Source organism: Falco cherrug, chromosome 6, assembly GCF_023634085.1.
Source record: "Falco cherrug isolate bFalChe1 chromosome 6, bFalChe1.pri, whole genome shotgun sequence".
NCBI classification, from domain to species: Eukaryota; Metazoa; Chordata; class Aves; order Falconiformes; family Falconidae; genus Falco; species Falco cherrug.
In genome coordinates, this window is record NC_073702.1 from 37,046,770 (window position 1) to 37,071,866 (window position 25,097).

At 40.2% G+C, this 25,097-nt stretch overlaps 1 protein-coding gene across 2 annotated transcripts in view; it reads left to right on the forward strand.

The window, feature by feature from the left end:
- The window catches only part of MFSD2B (MFSD2 lysolipid transporter B, sphingolipid), a 38,258-nt gene extending 17,625 nt beyond the window's left edge, over nucleotides 1-20,633 (forward strand). The window contains exons 6-14 of one of the 2 annotated variants that reach the window (XM_055713121.1): nucleotides 1,085-1,254; nucleotides 5,982-6,072; nucleotides 6,164-6,285; nucleotides 8,653-8,736; nucleotides 10,359-10,439; nucleotides 14,551-14,660; nucleotides 15,915-16,058; nucleotides 17,620-17,796; nucleotides 18,838-20,633. In XM_055713121.1, coding sequence (XP_055569096.1) covers nucleotides 1,085-1,254; nucleotides 5,982-6,072; nucleotides 6,164-6,285; nucleotides 8,653-8,736; nucleotides 10,359-10,439; nucleotides 14,551-14,660; nucleotides 15,915-16,058; nucleotides 17,620-17,796; nucleotides 18,838-18,895 — 1,037 coding nt within the window. In that variant the 3' untranslated portion in view covers nucleotides 18,896-20,633. The remainder of the gene's footprint in view (nucleotides 1-1,084; nucleotides 1,255-5,981; nucleotides 6,073-6,163; nucleotides 6,286-8,652; nucleotides 8,737-10,358; nucleotides 10,440-14,550; nucleotides 14,661-15,914; nucleotides 16,059-17,619; nucleotides 17,797-18,837) is intronic. The other variant, XM_055713122.1, reaches the window with a different exon arrangement.
- Nucleotides 20,634-25,097: the final 4,464 nt, after the last annotated feature.

Sequence of the window (25,097 nt, forward strand, 5' to 3'; positions counted from 1 at the left end):
ACACTCCTGCCTTTCTTTGGGTTTCATGGAGGATTTTCGTTGATAGGTTTTCGTGGATATAGTCAGTTGTTCAGGCATTTCTTCAACTGTTTAAAGAAAAACAGCTGTGTAATATGAAGTGTGCATTTAAAAAAAGGTTGGGATCAGAGGATCCATTACCCTCTACTGGAAACAAGCAGAACTGCTTATTATAAATTTTGTCCTGCTCCTTACTATGAATGCGAGGTAGAAATATTGGATTCCAAAATTGCTTTAACATAAATCCTACTTATGTTCTGGGCAAAATATGACCTCCTTCAAGGTATGATCTGCTTTCTGAGAGATCAGCTTTCTCAGCTAAGGTGGAAACTAATACACTATAAATTCTGAGCACACAAGAACCTTGATCTTTGCTTTCCCAAACGGACACCTTGGTTGGTGTTTCAGATGATCCTTTGTTCTGATGGTACTTGGAGTGTTACTGATCTGAATCATTTTCTGAGGCTGAGGTAGATAGTTTTGCCTGACTATGGCCTTAGGCAGTTAAGAACAGCATCTTCTGTTTCCAAGAGCTTTGCAGTTGTATTATTTCCAAAATAAGCCTGATGTAAGTATCATTTTATTTTACAGTTGGGTTGGAGAACCTAGAAGTCTGTTCAGATAAGTGGTTCAAAAAATGTTTCACAAGTTACTGTCAAACTTGAGATGAAAAGTCTGATATTATGGCTCCTAGTCCTGCTTTGGAAAAGCAGCATTCAACGCTTAAACCGTAGTTCTGCTCTGGTCCTCAAGATGAAAGGTTTCTATGTTATCCCCTTGTGGCTCTTAATCTCAGCCACATCCATCATGCAGCTTGCATGAAAAAGGCTCTTCCATGGAGGCTTCTAAAAGCTGATCAAAAAATAGATGACAAAACTCTCATTCCTTGAAACTGTTCTGTTACTAACCTTCTAGTTCTGCTGTTCTTGGTATTGCTTCTTCTGCTTGTTCCCTGTAAAAGAAAATGGTTTGATGATGTTTCTTTTCAATGATAAATGAACAAGCTTGTAGACAGTGAAGGTATCAAGTTCTCATCCTCGATACGCATTTGTGCTTTCTTCTTTAGGAATGACCATGGAAGTGCTTGGGACCTTGATTGGAGCTGCCCTTCAGGGGCAGATTGTGGCCAGTGCTCATGTCTCTCATCACTGCACTGCGAGTCCCTCAGTAAACACAACCATCTCCTGGCATGACACTCCCAGCTTTCCAGACCCCTCAGATCCCCTGTCTCATCAAGTAAGTGTCTATGGGAGCACACTACAATCTCTTAGGGAGAGGGGTGGGGGTGTTTCTGTATTACCATATAATACCATCCAGCTGAATGAGCATGAACATGACTTCCTTGAAATCAGTAATGCTTGAGCTGAGACAGCCACGTTGTTGCAAACAAGGTTTCCCATCTGTTGTCTTTGCAACCACATATCAGTGCAACAGCAGTGTTACACTGAGGAGCTTTGCTTGAAGATGCCAATCTGTAAAGTAGCTAGGAGGTATATGGCCATCCTTTGTTTTCACTAGGGGCTGATTCACAGTTTAAAATAGCAGCTTAGTAAGAGAAGCTTACTTTGGCCCACCAGGAGTACTGTATCCAGTTCTGTGGTCCCCAGAACAAGACAGACATGGCCCTGTTATAGCAGGTCCAGAGGAGGCCACGAAAATGGTCAGAGGGATGGAGCATCTCTCCTGTGAAGACAGGCTGAGACCGCTGGGGTTGTTCAACCTGGAGGGAAGGCTTGAGGGAGACTTTATAGCAGCCTATAAAGGGGCTTAAAAGAAAAATGCCTAGCAGCCTAGAAGGGGGCTTAAAAGAAAAATGGAGAGGGGCTTTTTACCAAGGCCTGTTGTGACAGGACAAGGGGCGATGGTTTTAAACTGAAAGAAGGTAGATTTAGATTAGATATAAAGAAGAATTTTTTTACCATGAGGGAGGTGAGACACTGGCCCAGGCTGCCCAGAGCAGCTGTGGATGCCCCATCCCTGGCAGTGTTCAAGGCCAGGCTGGATGGGGCTTTGAGCAACCTGCTCTAGTGGAAGGTGTCCCTGCCTGTGGCAGGGGATTTGGAAGTATACGAACTTTAAAGGTCTCATACAACTCAAGTAATTCTATGATTCTATGAAAAAATGGTGGCTATAACAGGATCTTTCAGTGCAGTAATACTTCTTTTCAAAGTAGTTATCATTAAGGCTCTCCTATAAAGATTAGTGGCTGTTATGTGAACGAAACTGTAAGTCCTACTTGGAATCTGTATTCTTGCAAAGGTACAAAGCACTGTTGAAAGTAAATGGTTGGTAACAGGCAATTAGCGGGAGAGCTCAGTAGTTCACATGTGGAATGAACCTAGAGATCCGTGCTTGTTTATTTCATTTTCCACAGCAGATTTTTCCTGTAATCCTGCACAAGCAATTTAATCTCTTCATGCTTCAGTGTGTGATTTTTTGAGAAACAGAGAAAGTTTTATTATGGGAGGAAATCCTAAATCCTGATCCAAACCTCAGTGAACACAATTTGATAGTCTTCCATTGTTTCCAGTGGTCTTGAAACAGGCCCTGAATTGAACAATTACTTTGTGTAGTGTTTTTTTCTGTTACTTGTGAAATCAGCAGTTTGTTGGTTCCTTTTTGCCAGTTGCTAGATTCAGTCTTTCTTTTCATATTTTCCTCTATTTCTCTGTCAGTGTGTGTACTAACTGATATATAAAATTACCCATTAAGAGGATTCCTTGATCTGAGTCTAAACTCAGGTGCTTGCAAATCAAGATGTATGTATTTGTGCTCTGCTTATTGTAGTTGAAGCTCCTATTACCACTTTTCAGCAACAGTAAAATCACAAGCTGAAGGCAGGTTTTTATGCATGCTTTCAGTGTGCATACCCTAGCACCATTACTGGTAGTCCAGGAAGGGGACTGACCCTTGCCTCTCCCTGCTCCCAGACACTGTTCTCTGCCTCTGTGCTTGCTTTTGGCACAAGGCTTCTCAGGGAGCTGATCTGGGGAAATGGCCTGGGGAGAACTGGGCTGCTTCTGTAAGTGACCATGCCATTTTATGGCTGATTAAAGCATTTTTGAAGCTGCTTGTTAGGTAATTTCTAATGCATATTTCAAGAAGACACAGCACATCACCCTGGCTTCCTTTTTAGCTTCTAGGACAATGTCTTGATGCAGAAAACTACTGTGGTATTACAGCTCTGTGAATTGTCAAGAGGAGTAACTTGAAAAGTTGTGGAGCAAGCTGAATTTCATTGCACAGCAGATTCCCTGTCTGAATCTGCTTTATGCTGTAATCACCAACTTCCACTTTCAAATCTCTTTAATGGCTTTGAAGGAAAAAAAGTGTATGATCTTGATTTATTTCCTTTCTGTCTAACCACATGTGCATTCCCATCCTTTTTGAGGTAGGAGGGAGATGGAGAAAGAAGCGTCACAATGAGTTGAATGTCAAATAGTTTTTTATTTTGAAAAAAATAGTAAAGATACATAGCCTAAAGTAGCCAGAGTTTGTAGGTAGAAGTAATCTCTTTTATTAAACTTGATACTAACATCGGAAAACAATGGAAAAGCTTTTAGACATACAAATATTTTTCAGATCTGAAGATGTCACAGTGTGACTTGAAACATTTTTTTTTCCCAACTAAACAGGCTGATTTAATTAAAGATATTACCTTCTTCATTTTACTTATTTACAAGCAGCCACGTGTTCTTTTTTTTTTTTTAACGTGTGTGTGTATGTATTTCCTGGCTATTTGTTTTGGTCTTTTCCCTTCTTCCAGAGTTTTGTGTGTCACCTTCTCAGGTTTTGTAGATGAGTAGTATCCCATGGTTGTGAACAGCCTGGATTTGTCCAACTGTTTTCCATGGGTAAAGTTCTGTTCTTTGTTCTTTCCTGCCCTTTTTCCTAAACAGCCTTCAGGCCTGGGCAGAGGCCATAGTCTGAACGAACTGTTCTGGCAACCCACCTCACTCCCTGCTACCCTGTTATGTGAGGACCAGATTTTTTTGCCATTCACATAACCTGGCATCAGTTTGGTTGGATTACAGGAACATGCATGGTCACTGAGCCTCGGGGAGAGCTGCTTGCTTCGCATGACAGAGCACTTGCCTTTTGTTCGCACCATCAACAATAGAATAGGCACCTTAACTGCACCATCAACAGGAGATGTTGGATCTTGAATTTTGGTTATATGACTGATGTACCTTGAGCTCTAAGTCGAGGCAGGACTAGTGTCTATGGACCTGAAGCACCTCCACAGTCTCAAAAAATATTTAGAAGAGGCTGCATCTTGACTGTTTCTTTTAGTACCATTCAGGAGTATGATCCTGACCTTTTTTTGTCACAAGGACTAATTCTTAGCTGCTTAAAGGCACAGTTAGTTTAAAAGAAGACCTAGTGAATGACTGATATTATTTTGCTCATTATTAAAGACAGGAAGTGGAAGAAAGAGTTATTTCTAAGCTCTTTTGAAGTTGTTACTGTAAACTTAGGAGTGGATTTTTCCTGCTGAAAACAAAGTATGGATATTGATATAGTTCATAGATGTGCTAACAAGTTTTGTTTAAGGTCAGAAAATCTTATTTGGCCTACCATGAATATCCTTTATAGTTTAAGCTCGAATTACACTTAACGATGACCTGTGAAAGAAAGCATTTAATTCAGTTGCTTCGAGCAAATTAAAAAATACACAGACATGAAATATAAAATTCAAAATGGAGTCCTGTTACTATCCTTTTTTTCAACCCCTTCTTTCTTGACTAGGCTGCTTTTGAGGCAGAAATCACCTCATTTAAGTGAATTCAGGTATCTACAATACTGCAGTCTGTAGTCTGTGGAAGCCATAACCAATAACTCTCTTAATTTATAGCTCTGATATAAAACCCCCAAGCCTCTATCCCAAATAAAGAATAGTCCTGCATTCCTTTATTTCACCATGTCCTCTTCTGAAATGTACATATCTTAACAAAAACTGTTGTCTTAAAGAATGTCTGTACTTATATGGTTCATCTGGCTAGCTTTGCATCTATACTAAGTGGTTGTATTTGGGAATACATTCTTGTAATTGCATGCTTATTTACCAGCTGCTTCCTAGATTTATAATAATTTCATTTGCAACATATAACTGATAATTTGGAATTCAATTTTCCTATCAAATAATCATTGTGTCATAAAGCTCTACAACCAGCACTTATTTTATCCTTGATAACGTAGTATAAAACAAATTGTTACAGAATACTAAAGCAAAATAACCTTTTAAAGCTTTATTCCAGAGTCAGTGTAATCAGAGTTAGAAACAATAAATGTGATCTGATGGTGTAGGGTGGTATCCTTGGAGGCTTTGTTCGCCTGGCTAATAGGAAGCAAAGATTTCTGAATTTGCTTGAGTATTTCACTAAATAACTGGGAAAACAAGCATGCAAGCTACCATGTTCTCAAAACATTGGCATGAATGTGTGATTTCTAAAATTCATTAGAGCCTAAAGGAAGTTTCATTATCATTATGTATAAATGCAGTAACTGTAGTAATTATGTTTACATCAGTACTCAAGCCTTTCCTACCTAGCATGAACATAAGATTGCAGTCTGTGTAGCTACATCAACTGGATATACTAAAAATTAGAATCACTCTACAGATGCTGTATGTTTTTGATAGATGACCGTGTATGTCTATAGCTAGTCTGAACATAAGCAAAAACATTCAGGTTGCCAATGCAGTATCCCTTTTGTTCACAGCTGCTTTTTTTTTTTTTTTTTTGTAAGAAATATATACTTATGTGCCCTGGATTTATCATAAAGTAGGTGTTGCTTATAAATGAGCTGCAGAAGTGAACATTTTTCAGAGATATGAAAGTTGGCTGTATGTAGATGGGCATTTCTTCATTTGCAGGTGTCTCATCAGAAAGAGACTGAAATTTTCGTAATGACTTGTCATTCTGCTGTCACAATTTCAAATATATCTTTTATTCTTTTCAAAGGCAAAAGTTTATATGATTGCAGCAGGGGTCATAGGAGGTGTGTATCTTCTTGGAATTATCATTCTTTTTCTTGGAGTAAAGGAAAAAGATGGTAAGTATGTTTAAATATTCCTAGATTTAATAATAATTATTTCACATTCATCTGTTGAAAAGATTGTTTTTATGTATTCTGCTCCTCTTAGATCCTTATGCCTTAAATTCAGACAGAGCAATTCCTTTTTGTAAGGGGCTTGGACTCACCATGAAGCATGGTCCATATGTGAAGCTTACAGCTTCATTTCTTCTCATCTCGACAGCAGTTCAGGTAACTTCAGACTCTCTAAGTCTGTGTGTTGGCCTCATTCCAGTCCCAGCATGGGAGAGTCTGGTGCAGCTAAAATGCAAATAACCTTTGGCTGGTGACTGGAGGTGATGATCTAGGGGGTGGTGCCTTTCCCTACAAATCAGCAGGGAACCAGAGACCAGAGTCTTTTTTGTTGTGCCTGAGAACCTGGTCAACTGGAGATGGTTCTTTCAAACAAGAAGCAAAACCAAAGTCCTGACCATTTAAAGATGGCGCTTTTTTTTCTTTTTTTTTTCCCCCTTCATAAAAGGTGAGGAACTAGTCCTAGTGACCCAGATTGGGTCATTATATGTTATCCATGTGCAGTCTCCTGTGGTTTCAGTCGCTTAGAGAATGCTTTTTCTCTTCTCTCTGTTCTTCTCTATAGTGTGTGCCGCTTTAAACCATTGCCTCTTTCCTTTGCATAGGTGGTTGTTCTCAGACAGTGGCTTATGGTTCTTATGGAGTCTTTTGTGATGGAAGGCATTAGGTCAGAGTAAGAAGTTCAGAGGCAGGAGGTCTAACCTGCCTCAGAGCTAGATAGAGGTAATTTTCAAATGAGGACCTGCAGTTGAGGTTTGGCTCTCACAAAAACGTGCAATACCTCCTCCCATAGAGAGTAGCTGTAGAAAAACTTAAAGCCACTGAGTAAGAAACCCTTACTCCCCATAGTCCAGCCGTCTTTTTCAAGCTTGATTTTTGACATATGTTCAACTCGGTAAATATGTTATTTTTATGTGAACCTGTACATATCAGTTCAAGTGGCTTTGTTTTGAAAAGCAAATAATCTTCATATTTTTGTCAACAGTCTTGTAGTCACGTGAGCCATTGATCAAGTATTAGGCCAGAGGGCAAGAACAGGGCATGTAAGAGAGCAGCACTGGGTTCACTAAGCCTGGTGAATTAGTAAATTCCTTGGAAGGGCTACTGAAGCATCTGTTTGCCAAAGAAGCACTGAAGTTTCCTGTTGGCCTGGATTTGGGCGCAGTTAGTAGGCTGTCCTTCACAGCATCTGTCAGTCCTTGCTGAAAGGCCCAAGGGTGAGAAACAATAGCAGAAGCATTTCTGCTTACATCTGGGACCTACAGGCACTGTGAGCAACAGCAGAGAGAGGGAGATGAAAGATGAAAGAAGGTCCCTTATGGTCCAGAACCTTCCTGCATCCATTCAGTCAGCAAGGATACAGCACACATTTGGTTGCTGGCAGCCAACTACCTGCTGACAACACCCAGAGAGGAAAAGATCTTCTGTCAGTCCGTATCTCTTGATTTTTCTATTCGTACAGACTGGAAGGGAGGCAGAAGCTGGAAACTGTTTTGCTCCATTTCAGCCAGCGTGAGCAACCCTTGCTATTGTTTTTCAAGGGAGGGACGCTGACTTAATGGAATTTAGTGAATGGATTACTGGTGAGCAAAGGAGTAGGCAGGTAAAGATGCATTTGTTATAATCCCAGAGTGTGATATTCTATGTCTAAAATGAAGGCAGCATAAACTGGGACACAAGCTAGAGAAGTGGTGGCATTGGTGGCAATGGAGAAGGAATATAACTTTTGTCCTAATTTGTATACAGGTGATAGGCCACTTATTATCTACAAGCACACAAAGGAGCAAGAGCTGATCATACCACAGGCTGTGGTGTGGGTATTAAATACTCTCTGTCATTCTACTTCTGCAAAATTGCTGGAGCTGGGCCTTAACCATATTCTGGTGTTCAGAACATGCCTGAGTTCTGCAAAAGCATGGTGGCAGTGGCTTCATTTCTCATTACAACACGGTGCAGCTAGATCCTCCCATCCAATGAGTACTCAGACTTACAGAGATACCTGACCAAAAGCTACACTCCATAGCCAAGGTTGTATACAAAGCCAGCAGTCAGGTGCTGTACTCCAGGAAGTTGGCATGAGTGTAATTCCAGCTGAAAAGTAACTTGCTTCAGAGTCAGAGCTTCTGCTGAAACATTTGTGGCATTGCTATGGAAAAGGGCGGGCAATTTCTTGCAGTAGTCTGCAGCTGTGACTGTGCCAACACCACCAGGCAATTGCAACATAGAGAATAAAGCCTTTAGACAAAATCCTTTCATAAGGAGGTTCCTGTTTTGGTCATTTTAATGCTGCATTAGGTGCATGGTTTACCTCTTGCTTGCCCTAGTATTATTGGCATGTTACTCCGGTGATAGCAGGAAAGTTATTGCTGCTTTAAATTGTTGCAAATGAGGGAAGACTGAGACTCCCAAATCCTACATTTAACAAATCAGTCACCAACTGTATTTGGCTAGTATGGAGTGTGATGTCTTTTTTGTTTTTTTACATTTTTCCTTTCTTTTTTGGTGGTCACCAAATGTCTTCAACAGCTGGAGCAGAGCAACTTTGTCCTATTCTGCACTCATGCTGCTGATCTTCGCAATCACTTCCAGTATTTGGTGGTGACCATCTTGGTGAGTTGCACTTCTCTCCTATATTTTTATTTGATAGTTGGTTCTCACTGGGATTTTTGCACAAAATAGCAGAAGACAAGAAGAGGTTTTTGTCTAGACAGAGCTGTTAAGAAGCTACACCATCTTTTGCATTGCCTGGTTGAAATAAAGCTGGTGTTCCCTACTGTACTTCTAAAAATCTAATGCTTTGGAGCTTTTGATTAATCCCTTGTTTTTACCTGTAAGTCACTTTCTGCTCCTATAAAGAGTAAAAGCTGCTGCCGGAAAAGAGGTCTGGAATTTTAGGTCCATTGACCCTTTCCCCAGTCTGATATGCTGCAAATTAAACAATTTCAATTTGTGTATTCATATCCATGAGCCTTTTGATCTAGCAGCTTGCAGGGATAAATATCTAAAATATCCAAAGATATGAAGATTCCTCTCTAGAGCATATGGCAGTGGGATAAAAAGATCCTTTTACAGAACCTTTTTTCTTGACAAGCAGAGATAGAATTCTGCTTGCTCAGTTACACGCTGCTCTGTATTGCATGATTTACTTCATGATTACAAGTAGTATTAGTTGAAAACTGTAATTTTCATCCTTCTGACCAAAGTCCTTTTAACACAGGTAGAACATTTAATGTTACATAATTACTGGGATGTGCATGTACTGCACTTTTGAAGTATTTTGTAGAGAGTTTGTCCACCAAGTAGAATACACACTGCAGCGGTCATTTTCAGGGAAGCTGTTGCATGATTTCTGACCCATTTGGCAGAGACTTTGTGAAACCATCTTAGGGAAACTTCATTTCCACTTCTTGGTTGCAGCCTCCCACCCTTTCTACCCCTTTTTGATTCTTCATTTCCCACATTATAAGACAGATCTTTTCCAATAATTAAAACCAAAATGTTGGAGAGCAAGGGAAGACTGTTGGGTATCTTAAGGCCCTGCAAGAAACAGACACCAACAAGAGAGACAAGAGACAGTAGAGTTAAAGTCAGTAAAGAGTGGAATATAACTCTTAACAGTGAGATGACGTTTTAATTTAGGTCAATTGTCTGTCATGAGCAGTAGAAATACTTCAGTGCATTGGTTGTTGCTGCTATCACGTATTACAGTATATGAGACTGTAAGTGACTGTTTCTCTTACAGGTTGTTCCTAAGAAGAAACAGGTAGTATAGGATATGTACTCTAAGTATATCTTAAGATAAGTGGATCTTGCACCTCGGCTTTCTTCCTGTATGATAGTGGTTTAATTCACTCACTGTTTGCATGGTTCAGATAATGAGGTAAAAGGCATTAGCACAAAGTGTGACTGTTTGCAATATGTTTGATCTTTAATGACTGTGTCATGTGTAGTTTTAAGTGCTGTGGCTTACATTAGGAAAAAGAAATTTCAAGACACTGCGTTCTGATATTTGACTGTGGACAACCCTCTCATGGATAGATTTTGCTTGGAGTACATAACAGTGAATTAAAAAAAAAATCACTCAAAAGATGAGGAGAAACAGAAGTCTGCAAGTTCATCTTCCTTTCAGACCGTAATGTACTAGACAAAAAAATGTCTGTGAGCTTACAGCTGAAGACGACAGTGGCACAGAAGACAGTATGGTACAGATATGGGGTTTTTGTCAATTGTAGGTATCAGCAGCTGTGAGCATTCCCTTCTGGCAGAAGTTTCTGCAGCGATTTGGCAAGAAGTGTGCAGCATGTGGGATTTCGGTAAGCAAATCCTTTTGGGGAAAAAAAATCTGCTTGTGCTTACTTCATTTGACAACTGGAGCCACTTCAGGAGCTTTTTCAAGTGCTTATAACCTCAAGCTATGTGAAATTTCCTCAGAGTTTGTTTTAAATTGTTATACCAAATTTCAGACAGATTCCAAGTTTCCAAGAGAAACTTTTGAGAAATGGATTGATGCTGAAGGGACATCCTAGTTCATTTAAGAATCTGCACAAAATCTGCATTTGACTGCTCTTCGAAGTGAACCCCAATGAGGTTTTGTAAATTCAGATCTTTGTTGCCTCAGGTTGACAAGTTGTCTATTGTGCAAGGCTTGTTTTGTCTTTGTATATGGTGCTGAGTTGACTACCTCTGTAATTCAGTCACAGAGGAGGAAACAGAAGTCTGTTACACATCCTTCTCTTCAAATGTAAGAAGGCAGGGATGCCCACATGCCTCTGAATGGAGTTGGACAGTTATTAGTGAAGTAAAGAAATAGGTGACCTACCTGAGAAAAGAAGCCTAGTTTAACTTTGCCACAGCTCTGCAAAGCCAGCTCAGCGAGCCTGCCCTTGTCTCTAATGGATTATTTTAAGTCCTTCACTTAGTGCAGATAGCAGCAATTCTCTGTCATCATCCTCTGTGAGTAATTGTACAGGCCTGCTCCTCCCTATTTTTCCCATTTACCTTCAATTACTTATGAAAGAGGAAAGAAAAATTGTCTGCCTTGTGCACAACAAAGCATGAGGACTTGGAAAATCCAGCCTGAAGCTACATGTCAATATCTGAACAAAGCTGAAAAGTTTAGATCTGGTGACAATTGTTGAATAGAATTGAACAGTTAGAATTTTTGAGATTAAAATCTGTGTGTTGGAACAACTTCCAAAGAATGTGAAATAACTTTAAAATCCAAGTTCCAAATTTGCTGAATCGTCATGTGTTTTGAAGTAAGTATCTGGAATCCAAGTCCCATCCTCATTTCTTTTTACCACTTTAGCAAAGACAATTGCCAAAAGCAGTATTGGATCATTTACTGGACCAGGGAATGCAGATTTCATCCTTAGGAAATCTCCTCTGTCTACTTGGCTATAAAAAATGCTTTCTTCAACCAACTTGGCTCTATAAATTTTGTTTAACATGACTGGAAAGCCTTTCAGCACCTCTGTAAACATGGTTTAACTTAATTTTACAGTTGAGTTGCTTGACTGTATTGTGGTCTAAGTGGGGGCTGGACTGAAAAAAAGCCACCTCTCTCTTTCACCTTGTAGACATTTCTCAAGGGACTCTGTGCTCAGTGACAGATTTTGTGTCTGGCAATGTATCACAGGGGCTTCCTATACTACCACCTTGTGTGATCTGTACAACTAATCCGTTCTCTCTCACGGTGAAATAGAATCACATCATTTAAGACTTCTGTGTTTGTCACTGAGGAATGTTCTTCTGAAAGGGAAGGAGATGGGAGAAAATAAGCTTTTTTTTCCTCTAAAACCTTACTCAGCTTTTGAGGTGAAGATGTAATTTGAAATTCAGTTTCCTGAAAAAAAATCACACTGCTCCAGACTGATTTTTCCTGTTAAAGTGGTTCTATATTGAAGACACCCCTGAAAGAGTATGGAAGGCAGGGTATGTAAATAAGTGACAAGAATGCTGGCTTCTTTCCATTGATACTGCTCCCTTTTTACTCATTCCTCCACAAGAGATGGCCAACAGTCTAAGTACTGACTAAGTATCTAAACTTCCTAGAAGTTTAAGGCTTAGACTTTCTGGAAGTACAGGGTCATACCCAAGCAGGATCCTTGGTAGCATTCTTCCCATTATCAGGTTGGTGCACAAGCTAGAAATTATTCTCTTCTCTTCTCTTTGTTTACTTCTGCCTCCACGTTCTATGTTCATTTAGATTATCTGCTCTGCCCTCACGGGGTAAAAGTTGTACTTAAAATCAGTAAATCTCTCAGGTGGTGACTGAAGTGAAGTCGTCACAAGAAATTTTAAGTGCGGCAGCTTGTTTGTTCATGTTTTTAGCAAGGTGTTTAAAAGTAAAAGATAGCTCTTTCTCACAAGTCTAGCTTCCACCCTAGCCAATAATAGTAAAAAATAAAAGCAAATCCAAAAATGCCCCCAATCCTTTCACCTCCCCACACATACAAAATTCTTTATTTGCCATATATCAGCCCTGTGCTGATGCATGGAGCCATGCCCTTGGATGAATCCTGACTGTGCAGCCACTTTTCCACTTTCCCATCCCCATTTCCACTTACATTCTAGCTGCACCTTTTCCTGGTTTGCCCTTCATAATGTGCTGCTACCCAGGCCAGTACCACCTTCCCAGTAGAGTCGCCTTCCATAGTGCTGTCAGGGAATGGATGGAATTCACGTGATAATGGTAGGATATTGTTTATGACTCAGAGGGCAGCAGCCCTGTGCCTAGGGAGCAGGGTGCCAATAATGGAGTATTTCCTATACAAGTAGGAAAGAAGGAGATGCATTAGCTGCTTATTGCAGCAGGAACACTGCCCCCATGATTGTACTACTGTTGCACGAGTGAGACTTCAGGGCATTGCAGCCGCAGTCCTGCGGGCTCTGCTTCTCTTTCAGTATAAAATTACAGTTACAATGATTATTATTATCGATCTAGAATTTTGTTTAAGTGCTTTGGTTTCCGAGTGGGTGCCCCATGTGAAGCATAAGGCAGTCATAAAATTGCTTATAAGCAACATAAAATCTTGTATTGCTGGAGTGCTCTCTTGTGGTGAAATAACGATTTTGCCACAACATTAAGCTAATGCAAGGATTATCTGTCTGTGCTGGGAACTTGCAGTCAGGAAAGGTTATTTTCTGCCTCCTTAGGTTAGGAGCAAATGCTTTAGATGGGAAATGCATTTAAAACATAGACATAATGGATTAGACTCCAGGACTCCCAGAAACACTTATCATACAGAACTGTAAATAGCAGTGCTTAAGGGAATCACTCTCTGTGAAAGCTCTTCTCATACCCTCAGCTTCCAAGCTGCAAGTATAGGGGATTGAAACACTTAATGTTAAACTAATCCCCCATCATTAAAAAGCCCTGTAGATAAGCCCCTGGTTCTGGATTCTACATGTGCTGTGCCCATGGTTCACAGGCGTGGGAGATGGAGCATGTGATGGGTACAGAACAGCTGGGCTGTATGCATTCAATCAGCATATAGAATAGTGGATTTTCAATCCTGTAAGCCCATTGCTTCAAGTTGAAGTTGTGGAAATCTGGTGCTTTTAAGTACTCGCAGAAAACAAATCCTGAGCATCCCAAATTAGTTTGGTTTTGAAGGTAGCCTTACTGGCTTTTGCAATGTCACGAGCGTATCTGGCTGTGTGGAATGGGAGTAAACCACACCGCCTTCTTGGCTTTAGTTATTGCTGAGTACCTAGATTGCTTTAAAGTGGTCATTGGAAATGAAGTTGTAAGCCAACTCTACTTCACTGAAGACTCAAGATGATCTGTGAAATGGAATATTTAGTTTCAAATGATCATTGAAACCCTTACCCTCCCCTTGAAATGCAGTGTGATGATGTTTCTAAGGCTTTGTCTCTAATAGTAAATTAAATAGTTCCACTGGCATAGAATAGAAACTGGTGTTTGGTCATCTCTATCACTAAACTGGCAGAGAAATCTTAGCAGCAAGCTGATTAGCAATCTCCCAAGAAGTATCTGGGCACAGTTTAGGAATTAGCCTGCTTAAGGGCTTTTCACAAAAAGTATTTATATGGCCACACTTCTTTTGGAGCCTCTGAATGTTTGGCAGTATGAATGTGGCCAGGGTCTGCCAGCTGACCTCATGACTTGAAATAGGCTCTTGGGGACTATTCGATTTACTAGCGCAGTTACCATCCTAATACTGCTAACAGACAAGACCGCTACCATGGCGGCTTCTTTTTTTCTCTGATTCTTCTGGACAGATAAATACAAATGGGCTCAGAGCTCTTTGGAAATGCCATTTCACCAAAATACTGAAGTGTTAGGCATTGCTGTGCATGAACTGTTTCATAACAAAATCTTATATTTTAATGGAACAATCTGTATACCGTTGAGCAGTGCATACTGTAAGTTAGATGTACTGTTTTCTTCTTCCTCAGTGGATGATTCCTTTTACAGTCATGCTAGTGACCATTCCAAACCTGATCCTGGCTTACATTGTGGCCTTCATCTCTGGTCTGAGCATTGCAGCATCTCTTCTGTTGCCATGGTAGGAGAATTTTACATTTGAGGTGGGAAGGGGTATATGTCTATGTTACAGGTATGTACTACTGCATGGACTTTGCCTCCAGAAGAGGCAGAATTTGGCAATAGTCACTTCTCCCAAAAATCTTTTTCTGCTTTAATAATAGATGCTGTGTTCAATGATGTGACTTTGGTTGCCCTACTGTTAACAGATTGTATCTACTGTAACTGTAGCTGTTCTTTAGGCGTAACAGTAGGTGAATGCAGGTGAATCAATAATCCAAGTAGCTATAGAACTTGTGATAACAGGAAATCAGTTGCTTAGGTTTAGTTTCTAACAGAACTACAGTAATGATGAAATGAAATTAGATAAATCAATTAATGCTGAGCAATTAAGAACGCAGCAGAGGAAACATATGCCAAATTGTATCCCTGCTTGAGCGGTCCTCTGTTATAGTTCAAATAACACAAGGATATGATTAAAAGAAAATGAGAATACGAGGTCCTTTGCTTGTGAGGATTGAAAATATGTGGGGAAAAAACTACTCAAGGATGAGCAAGATGGGATGTTTCCTCTCCAGATGAAATAATTGTTATTCAGGTCAAATTGACCAGAAAGCAAGAACATTGCTGGGAGAGCTGTTTTGCATTACTCATTTGTACAATGCCCTGAAAACTCCAAGAGATCATGGAAACATAGCTTGAAATAAGCTGTCAGACTGCATAAACTTTTCTGCACCGAGGGTGAGAAGCCCTTTTTTCCAACATGACATATATTAGAAATAAAATGTCAATTCACAATTGACATCTGAGCAGCTTCTGTTCTGATTTTCCTTTACCAAACTCATTCTCTTTGAAGTAGAAAGAGAATAGGCCTCATTGGTTTCTGAAAATTTTGTTAGCTTGTCAAAAGAGTCATTTCAGAGTGAAACTGTTCAGAGTCCCTTGAAATCTTAAGAAACATGGGTTCTTTCATTGTTCTTTTTTTAATATTGCAACTTCTGATTGGAATGACAGTCAGTCTAAAGAATTCTCTTGCCTCCCAGAAAGTGTTTGATAGTTTTTCAGTGGTTTTCTACTTTGTAATATGTGGCCATGCATTTCTTACACAGATTTTTGCCCTCCTGTCTAGCAGTAGGACTTTTGGAACTGGATCCTTTCATGTGCACGATGGCATCAATCACATCTTAAAAAGGAGGAGGGGTGTGCTCTTTCAGTAAGTTTGGATTTTGAGGAGATACTTTGGCTTGAATTTTTCTTTTATCTTGCTCATCTCTAGGTCAATGCTGCCTGACGTTGTTGATAACTTTCGCCTGCAGAATCCTCATGGAAAAGGACATGAAACCATTTTCTATTCTTCTTATGTTTTCTTTACCAAGATGTCAGCAGGAATTGGCTTAGGAATTTCTGCAGCAGGACTGGAGTAAGTAACATTGTGTTTCCACTTGGTGGATCTACTCTGAAAGCATTCTGAGGTTACTCTGCCTTTACCCTGCAGTTAATTGTCCTTTTACCCTGAGTCTGAAAGTTCTAGCAGCTCCACTTTGGCTGACCACTAAAGACAGGATTGCTATTATCTAGGCCAGACCACTGAGCATTAAGTCCCCTGCCCTAACATGTTTCAGTTCAGAAAGACTTGACTTCCCTTTAGATTTTCCTCTTTCCAAATCACTTATGTGAATATTTGTGGCTTATATGAATAAAGACCTAAACATGAAAGCTCAGCAAATGAAGGTCCCCCGTAAGTGAGACAGCTGCTTTGTGCATTTCCTGTTGCATATGGGTTAGACTACCTATATGAGCTCGTAAGGCTTTACACATTGCCGTGCTTTCAGGGGTGCCTAGTGGCCGGTTCAGAATAAAAGGATCACCAATTCCTGCAGGGTTTTGGGGAACCGGACACTGATCAGAGTCAGGAACAGTCTCGCAGCTCTGCATGTCACCTGGACCATGTCAATTTGGAAGATGCTTTGTGTTCTCCTTCCACTTTTGCCTTGTCTGTCCTGATTAGACAGTCAGATTGAGAAACTGGTCAGCCATCTCCTGCCCTGCGTTTGTGTGTGACCTAGCAGAAAGGGCCTTTACCGGTAGCTGCTACAGCACACAAGCACACTATAAACACTTAGAAGGGAACCTGTCTGAAATACTGTCTAGTCCCTAGCTCCCAGTTAGGTTTTGGTAACCAGAATGTTTTGCTTCAGGGCCTTCAGCTGAAACTGCTAAATAACAGGCAGTGCTTGGCTGATTGTTTAGCGCTTAGGAATTTCAGATGCTTACTTGCTAACACCTTCAAACAAATCACTGTTCACCAATTAGCCCCTTTTCAATTGCATTCCAGTTAGCTCCCAGCAATTTGCCAAGGCAGGTGTTTGTGGGAGAACACAGAAGACAGAGTGATGCCAAATGAGCTGTAGCTTTCATAGGTGCATGCTCAGAGGAAAATAAATCCATTCTACAAATTGGGAATGGGAATTTGAATATATCAGCAGTTGTAGGACTGCATGGAAGCCCTCAATCAATGAACTGTAAGTGTGTACCTAACTCTAAGCACTTAAGTAAATTTGTCTACCTAGAGAAGAGTGCTTAAGTGTGTATTCAAATTAAAGTTAATTATTGCTGTTGAAGTTGGTCAGATTACTTGCATACTTTTAAAGCAAAGCCTAAATACTTTGCTGAATATTAATAGGAAACACATGAAACACTTAACAGATCCATTTCCTTACATGGGATTCTATGCTTCTGTTAGTATTTAAATGTCATAGAATAATAAAATATAGAGGTAATGTAGTTATCTGAAATTGAGCATAAAAATGGGATTCAAAAAACAAGATTTGAAACATGTAGTGGGGGGAAGGAAAAGAGAGGTATAGGAAAAAGGAAGAGAAGACTTGAAGAGTGTTGGGGGAAAGAAGGAAGGGAGCCTTCAGATGAAATGCCTTTTAGCTTTGGACATACACACACCACTGTGATTTCCATTTGTTTAGGTTTACTGGATACAAGCCAGGGATATGCAGACAATCCAACGATGTGATCCTTACACTGAAAATCCTCATTGGAGCAGTCCCTGCCATCCTCATCCTTGTAGGTTTGTTTGTACTTCTTTTCTACCCAATCACTGAAGAAAGTCGGAAAGAAACAAAGCTTGCGCTTGAATTGTTAAGGTAGGTTTGAACTGGTAGCAAACAGCAGTACCATCGCCACAGCAGGTCTTCATCATAGTGGGCAAAAAAATACTAGCTACCAATGTACACCTCTATATTCCCTATAACAACAAAACAACACTCTTTTAGGTGAGTTATTAGTTGAATGCTCCAGCATCTAATTTCTGTAGTGTAATAATACCTGCTTGGAGGATCATTTATTAGATGTATCAGCTGCTATATTTTACTTTTTCGCTGGGGTGGCGCACAAAGCACTATTGTAGTACAGTGTTCAAGTCAGAAACGAAGAACATTGTTTAGTTTAAATTTCTGGAGAAAATGTGAATAGTTACAATTTAGCTGTCTATAGAAGAAAATGGGATTCTTGACTGCATTTTTGGTGTTTATGGCATATAAGAAACATCCAAACCATTTATAGGCGTAGGCAGGAAAGCTCGTGGGAGAAAAAGAAAGGACAGCTTTGAGCCGTTCTTTCCCTTTTTACCCTATTACTCTCCCTTCCTCCCCTTTCCTCTCTCTCCAAAGAAAATCTTGCCTAGCTCAAAATCATCCACCTCTGTCAAATGAAGCATTGGTATACTGAGGACATACATAAAAACAGTCTATCCTAGCAGACTGATGGATTAAATATCAAAATATGTTGTTACTGCCTTTTTTTTATTTATTTACTTATTTATCTGAAGTTACTGGAATCGGAAACTGATTTCTATCCTAAGGAGTCAATTCCAGGGCCTAAGCATGTGTATCTGGTACCAATTCATTGCCCTAAGGGTATCTAAGATACCTGCATGGGGTTGGCAGATATGCTGCAGGCCTCTTGTGCACCAGCTGCTTTCTGGAGTGGCAGCTGCAGACCAGAGGGGACAGGCTAAACAATATAAAATGGGACTAGGCCCTCTGTTTTGGTGCTTTAGTCACTGTCCGTAACAACCACATCTTGCTGGTGGTTCTCAGTCATTTGAGATTGCCAAACTGGGGCTTGATTAGTTAACAATAAAAGCCAGAAGTCTGTTCACGTATCATTTGTTCTGCTTTTAACAGAAGGAGCCATCAAAGCACAGAGAACTTAGATGACCACAAAAAGGACACCATGGTCTGAAAGCTCTGAGTACAAAGACTTTGCAAACAGTCTCACATCCCACGCGCAAACTCTGTAAAAGTCTTCCAGGTCATTTCTCTGCTCGCATTTTATCAAAAAGGATAAAGGATGATTCTGACCCAGTCAGTAATGAAATCAAGAGAGGATACTGCCCTGCAAAATAGATATCTAACTTCATGCACTGTGCCAAAAAAAGACATTAGAAATGTTCAGGGGCGTGAAGTTTTTTTGTTTGCTTTTCAGTGATTAACAGAAAGCTGTGATCTCATTGCAACAGGAGATTCTATGGACTTGTAGGTCAAGGGAAAAAAGTGTAATTGTAATGCATCTCCCAAATTTTAATTCATGTGATCTATTTCACTCTTAGAGGCTGGGGATGGATTTTGAACATAATCTCTACCTATAAATTGCACAGCAGTGTGTTTGGAAAGCACTTGGGAATCCTGAAGTATACTATATAAAGTTAGAATTTACTTTTTTTGAAATGAACCAAATCAATGATGCAGACATCTTTTGAGGATTTTCTCACGAAGAATTTTTCTGAAAGAGATTTTGATGTTTGAGATTTATCTATTTTATATGAAACAGAACCTTACATTTCCTATTACTGGAGTTTCTTGCTTCTGGAACCTGTAAACCGATCTTTGTCAGAGAATGAGTACTTAATATTTTCAACATCAATACATATCAACTCAGGATACCCAAAATCAGTAGTGTCTTCCAAAAATTAGACTATGCCATTCAAATCTCTGTAAATTTTGTCCTTTAAGTCATCATGGTGCTCACCCATTTCTCATGTGGTGTAGACTCTCCACCTCACAAAATACCATGGCATGGCTGTTAATCTCAGCTTGCACACAGTGTTTTGTAACAATAAGGCTACTTTTAAAAGGTGATTTTTTTTCATTCAGGGATGTCATCATGCTTTAGATACATTGACTTGAAGCCTCATTTCTACAATAGATTCACACTGCTGAAAACATTTTGTGGATGAAAGACACACCTAACCTCAGGCACTTTGTGGAGCACTTACCTGGCCATTCTGGGCTTCTGTAGCCAGTGGAGATACAGAGACCTCCAGAGGTTGGCTCCAGGCTCCAGCTAAAATGACTGGACTCTGAAGATGTATCTAAATCTGAAGGAGAGAGTGATGAATCCAAGAGCTGGAAGGCTTGTTTGCCTTGAAGAAATTAGCATACTGCCAGACAAGACACAAATTTACAGCCCACTGGCTTCACCGCATGGATATGTGGGAGGGTGCCTTTATTTTGTACTAGAAGTGCCTTTGGAGGGCTGGCTTGTGGCTGTTTGTGGGCACTTGCCGTAGGTGTCGCCAGAGGCAGTAACCACAAGTAATTCGCTCAAGGGCCATCTGGGAAGAGACTCAATGCTGGGACTGGAAACTGGGAAAGCTTTTAGTGAAACACACTATGAAGTAAAATCAGTTGCCTCCACTGAAGTGTCTCAACACGTTTAATATTGAAACCTTTTCAGCCAAGTTTGAAGTCTAAGGCCTAATGAACTGTCCTAATTCAGCAAAATGCTTAATCATGAGTGAACTTCTAAGGTTATATTTTGAGAGCGTGTGGGTAAGAGTTAACTATGTTTAAAACTTCCGTTGAATTGACATCTGAAGGCTGGGGTGGTTTTTTTTTTGTTTCAATTTTTGGATGAATTAAGATTTGTATGCCTGGGGCATATGCGTTTACAACAATAAAAACCATGAGCCTGTTTACAATTTTGAGTCTGATGGAATTTGAAATAGCAGGTTTATTGCACTCTGAAGTAGGTAAGTTATGTACTAATATCACATAGCTTCAAAACGTCACAGAAAACAGATTTGGGGGTTTGATTTATTCTGTAATACTTGTATATTTCTGAATAGTCATCTTTAAAAACAAGCAGAATTCCCAGTAAAGGCTGATAATGGTTTTTAATGGGTTACATTTTCAGCTGCTATAAATCTGTAGCTACAAGACAGTGGATCCGTGTCAGTTTACATAAGCCCAGGACTTGGCATAGTGATAACAGGGTGGCAGAAACTGCTGGCTGTGGTTGATTTCAGTAATTTGAATGTGGCTTAAGGTACTATCTCTAAATACCCAATCTGAATTCAGTCTCTTGCAAGTTAAACTTAGTTGGTTGTAAACTGTTTTCCTCTTCTCCAGAGAGACCTATCTGACAGAGAGGTGCTCAGTCCTCACTTTGCACATGGTAGCAATAATGGGAACTGCCAAAATAAAATAGAAAGCTTCTGTAGATGAAATGTAGCAGAGTATTTTTATATTTTGAAAATCTCATTATTTTATTTGATTATCACAGTTGTACTTTTGTTAAGAAAATGAATTTATTTTTGTAAGTAAAAAGAATGGCAACGTAAGTGCAGAGTAAGGCTTTCTGTAATTTTCTTTTTTTAGGACTCAGTGTTGGTGCTGTAAAATGAATGAACTTTGTGTCTCCTTGTCAGTTCCAAATGATGTGTATGCCTTATCTATGTTCAGAACACATGGCTGAAAGAAGCAGATTCTTATATTGACAACTATTCAGATTAAACGCTAATCTAATGTAAACCTCCTGCCTTGCACTGATTGGCAATAACAAGGGCCAGGTTCCATCCCCAGGGGTTCTCATTCAGGTAATACCCAAATACAGTCCTAAGAATGCTGGAGGTTGGATTAAACCAGCCGAGTACCTAATGGCCAGCACTCACCCACCTGGAAGGCTGCTGATTGCGGTATAGTCAGTAGCTGAGCTACTTGCATCCCCCTTGTAGTTTCTGCCTAAAAATAATGTTGAAACCTTCCAAGGTTTCACCGCCTTCCTGAGCGCCTTACAGCTAACCACGTAGGCGAGCGGCCGTGCCCCACCAGGCACTGAAGGAGGGGCTGCTTTTAGCCACTGCCACCGGCAGTCTCTCCTGCTAACCATGTTCTCCTGCCTTAAAGTACCTTGTCTGCCCCTGGGCGTGGTGACCTGACACAGCTTAGGTGGATTAGATCTCTTGTGCTGAGTCCCCCACTTTAATAGGTGAATGTCACCTCGGACATCCGTCCCTGGGGAGTCCTGAGGGCTGGGACCTTTGGTGTCAGGTCACTGGGTTTTCAGGAAGAGCTCTGTAGATTTAAGTACTAATTCCTTAAGTCATTCCTGTGCTTTATAAGAATTGCTGCTAGAATCAATCCCTGCTACATCCTGTTGTCTCTGTTCACCTTCTGCATTCCAAGTAAAATAATTGAAGCAGACAATACTTTAAAGCCAAACCCTGCTTTATTGGGTTTGTAGTTTGTTCCCAAATATCACTTCTTCATGTCCTTTTCTACATGCCTTTCTGGGCTTTAGATAGAAAATACAAAATTAAATCGATCTTCCTGAGAGGAGCAGTTTCCTTAAGGGAAACTCAGGTCCTTTGAGACCTGGTATTTGTTGTCCAGCTCTTTGAAGATGAGGAAGAGAGGGCAAGTTAGTTCAAGGTCTCATGCAGTAGGGTACAGCCAGTAGCCGTCTAGTGTGTAGTGGTCAATCACATCCCTTGTGTGAATTTCATGTTGTAGTTACATAAAAACCAGGCTCAAAGTGTTACAATAGAGCCTTTTCATTCAGAAAGCTTCCAGACTGATTGTTGGAAAGGTCAGTTGGACTCACACAACTGGCAGGTGAGGGAGTGAGTTTTATTTTCCTGCAGGTTTTGAGATCACAAGTTCCTTGCGCTGCACTGAATGATTTGGGTTTTTTACCTTAACTCTCTGCAAAACCACAGTTCAGATCCTCAGTACTCTTGCTAGGTATTATGGTTACAAAAATGTCTATGTGTTATAGGCTTGAAAGTATGAAAACAGATAGCTTTCACATCATTAAGCACCAAATCTGCCGCGTAAAACAGATGGTAACTCATGGGGAAGCTTCATTCAACAGACAAAGCAGCAGCATGTGTCTCTGTCCCTGAGGCAGAGGAGGAGACTTTTTGCTGTGTTGCACCTGAGAATCTACAGCCTCTGAAGACACGAACTGGCACGACAGAGAGCTGAGCAAACGACGGAGGGAGGATGGGCCCAGAGCTGTGGTGCTCTGCCAGAAAGGTGGGTCCTCAATATCATTTTGGAGACGTTTTTGGAGCAGCAGTGCTGTTGGATGGCAGGGTAACGTGAATATTTGCTCTAGAAGTGGGGAAGCACAAGTAAACCTTATTTCCTGATTTATTTCTTATCTCAAATGATGTTAGACAAGACTATGAATTTCAGCTATGCCCTTCAGCTTTGTCCTCGTTTTTGCTGCTCTCTGCTGTAGATGGTGAGGAAGGACCAATCGCTCAGGCCCTGTGGAGCCCATCCTCTGCCAGCTCAGTGCTACTGTGGCAGGGTTAGGAACGGTAAACGTATGAAGAACACGATAATGCTGAAAGACATTCCAGATACGTTTCATGGAGCATATGGATAATACCTGTAATTAGAAGATTTATTGGAAGATAGAAGTAAGAAGTTAACTACACATGACAATTCGACACATTATATATAATGACCATATTAGTGTACAACCAGCATAGCGATGTGTACAGCTGAAAATGCGCTTATGAGGAAACTCACATTATCCCAGGCTAATTCATTTTTGTGACATTGAAACAGTAGTTTTGTTGTACTTTTTTATTTTAATAAGGTTTAAATGATAGAATCACGTTGCAAGTTCTTTTAGTGGTTGCTTTTAGACCTAAAGAATGCAACAGATAAAAGAACATTCGCATTATTACCTCGTTTATGAATGTTAATTCATCTTTAAAAATTTGGGGACATTTTAAATAGAATAGAAGCCTCTACTTTGAGATGAAAAAGATTCATTTAAGGTTTTATCTTTTTCAAAGGCACTGAAGGCACAGGCTTTCTTTGTATGGATTTGAAGAAAATCCGTGTTCAATCAAGAACCATCAGAAGTTTCAGTAAAAGAAAATTAAATGAAAAGAGAACACATGAAAATAAGATATTTTTTTTTGTAATAACATTTAATCAAAGAGATTTTGAAAACCATTAGCTGTGCATTTCTGGACATAAACCTGAGTGTAACGACATCCCTTCAAGATCAAGGAAATTGCAGCAAGGGCTTTTTATCTCCCATGTCATATGTGTCCCCATCCCCAAGCTCAGGAACCTCAGCCACACCATTCCTCACCATCACAGTATCAACTTGTAGCACCTACAGCTACAGTGGATGCGGGGAAATTGGCTGCAACAGAAACTAAACTCAGAAAAAGACTTAAACCCAGGTGAATTAGGAACTCCCCTTCAAATGCATCTCCCAGAATTCATGCTTTTGTACAGCAGGAGTGAGCCTGAAGTTGTCCTGACAGTAAGTAACACTGCACATGAGTACAATAATGGCTCTAATCAATTTTGCACTAGTTTCTTCACTCTTTTTCTCTCTCTTTTTTTTTTTTTTTTTTTTTTTCTCAGATGAGAGGTGTTAATTGAAACAAAGTTGAAAATCTCTAAAGTTTGGGGGAGGGGGGATGGTTAGTGTAATCTTTTCTAAGCCTTTTGATGAACTGTCTAGAAGTAGTAAGCTGGTTATCCCACTAAATATATTAATAAATAATACTGGGTAATACACTTGTAGCATTATGCTTCACATAACCTATACAAAAGGTTATTATTAACCCGTATTACAGTTCAGCTGAAATAGGAGAAGTACTTAATTTACCAGTGGTATCTTAGCAAGACACCAACATCCTCAGTGGCAGATTCTGCTAGTTCCTGGACTCAGCACCCTGTGTTACACCATGGTGACTTCCAACTGCTCGCATGTCCCTCTCCAAAGTTTTCAGCATTGAAAAGGAAAGTTTGGTTACCATTAGTATTATGCTTGATACATCTTCAGCTATCCTGCTGTTTGTGTAATTTTCAGCTTTGGTGCAGACCAGCCCATAGGTTTAGAAATGACTTCTTGATTAGAAATAAGCAATTCTCTTAATGTGAGGATTTAATTGTTCTAAGATTCCTAGGCTTATATTTCAAATGCAGTGTTTGTCCACATGCACATAACACATTGTGGAGAACTAACGTAATCCCTTGACCAATCTATTACCAGGTTTCAGTGGATGACTTCTACTTGCTGTGTCTCCTCTAGCTGCCGGACACGGCAGTGCCCTGCACGCATGTAGCTCCCGGTGCCCACCTGGCGAGGTGGAACCTGAGACTGAGCACACTTCTGGTGGGAG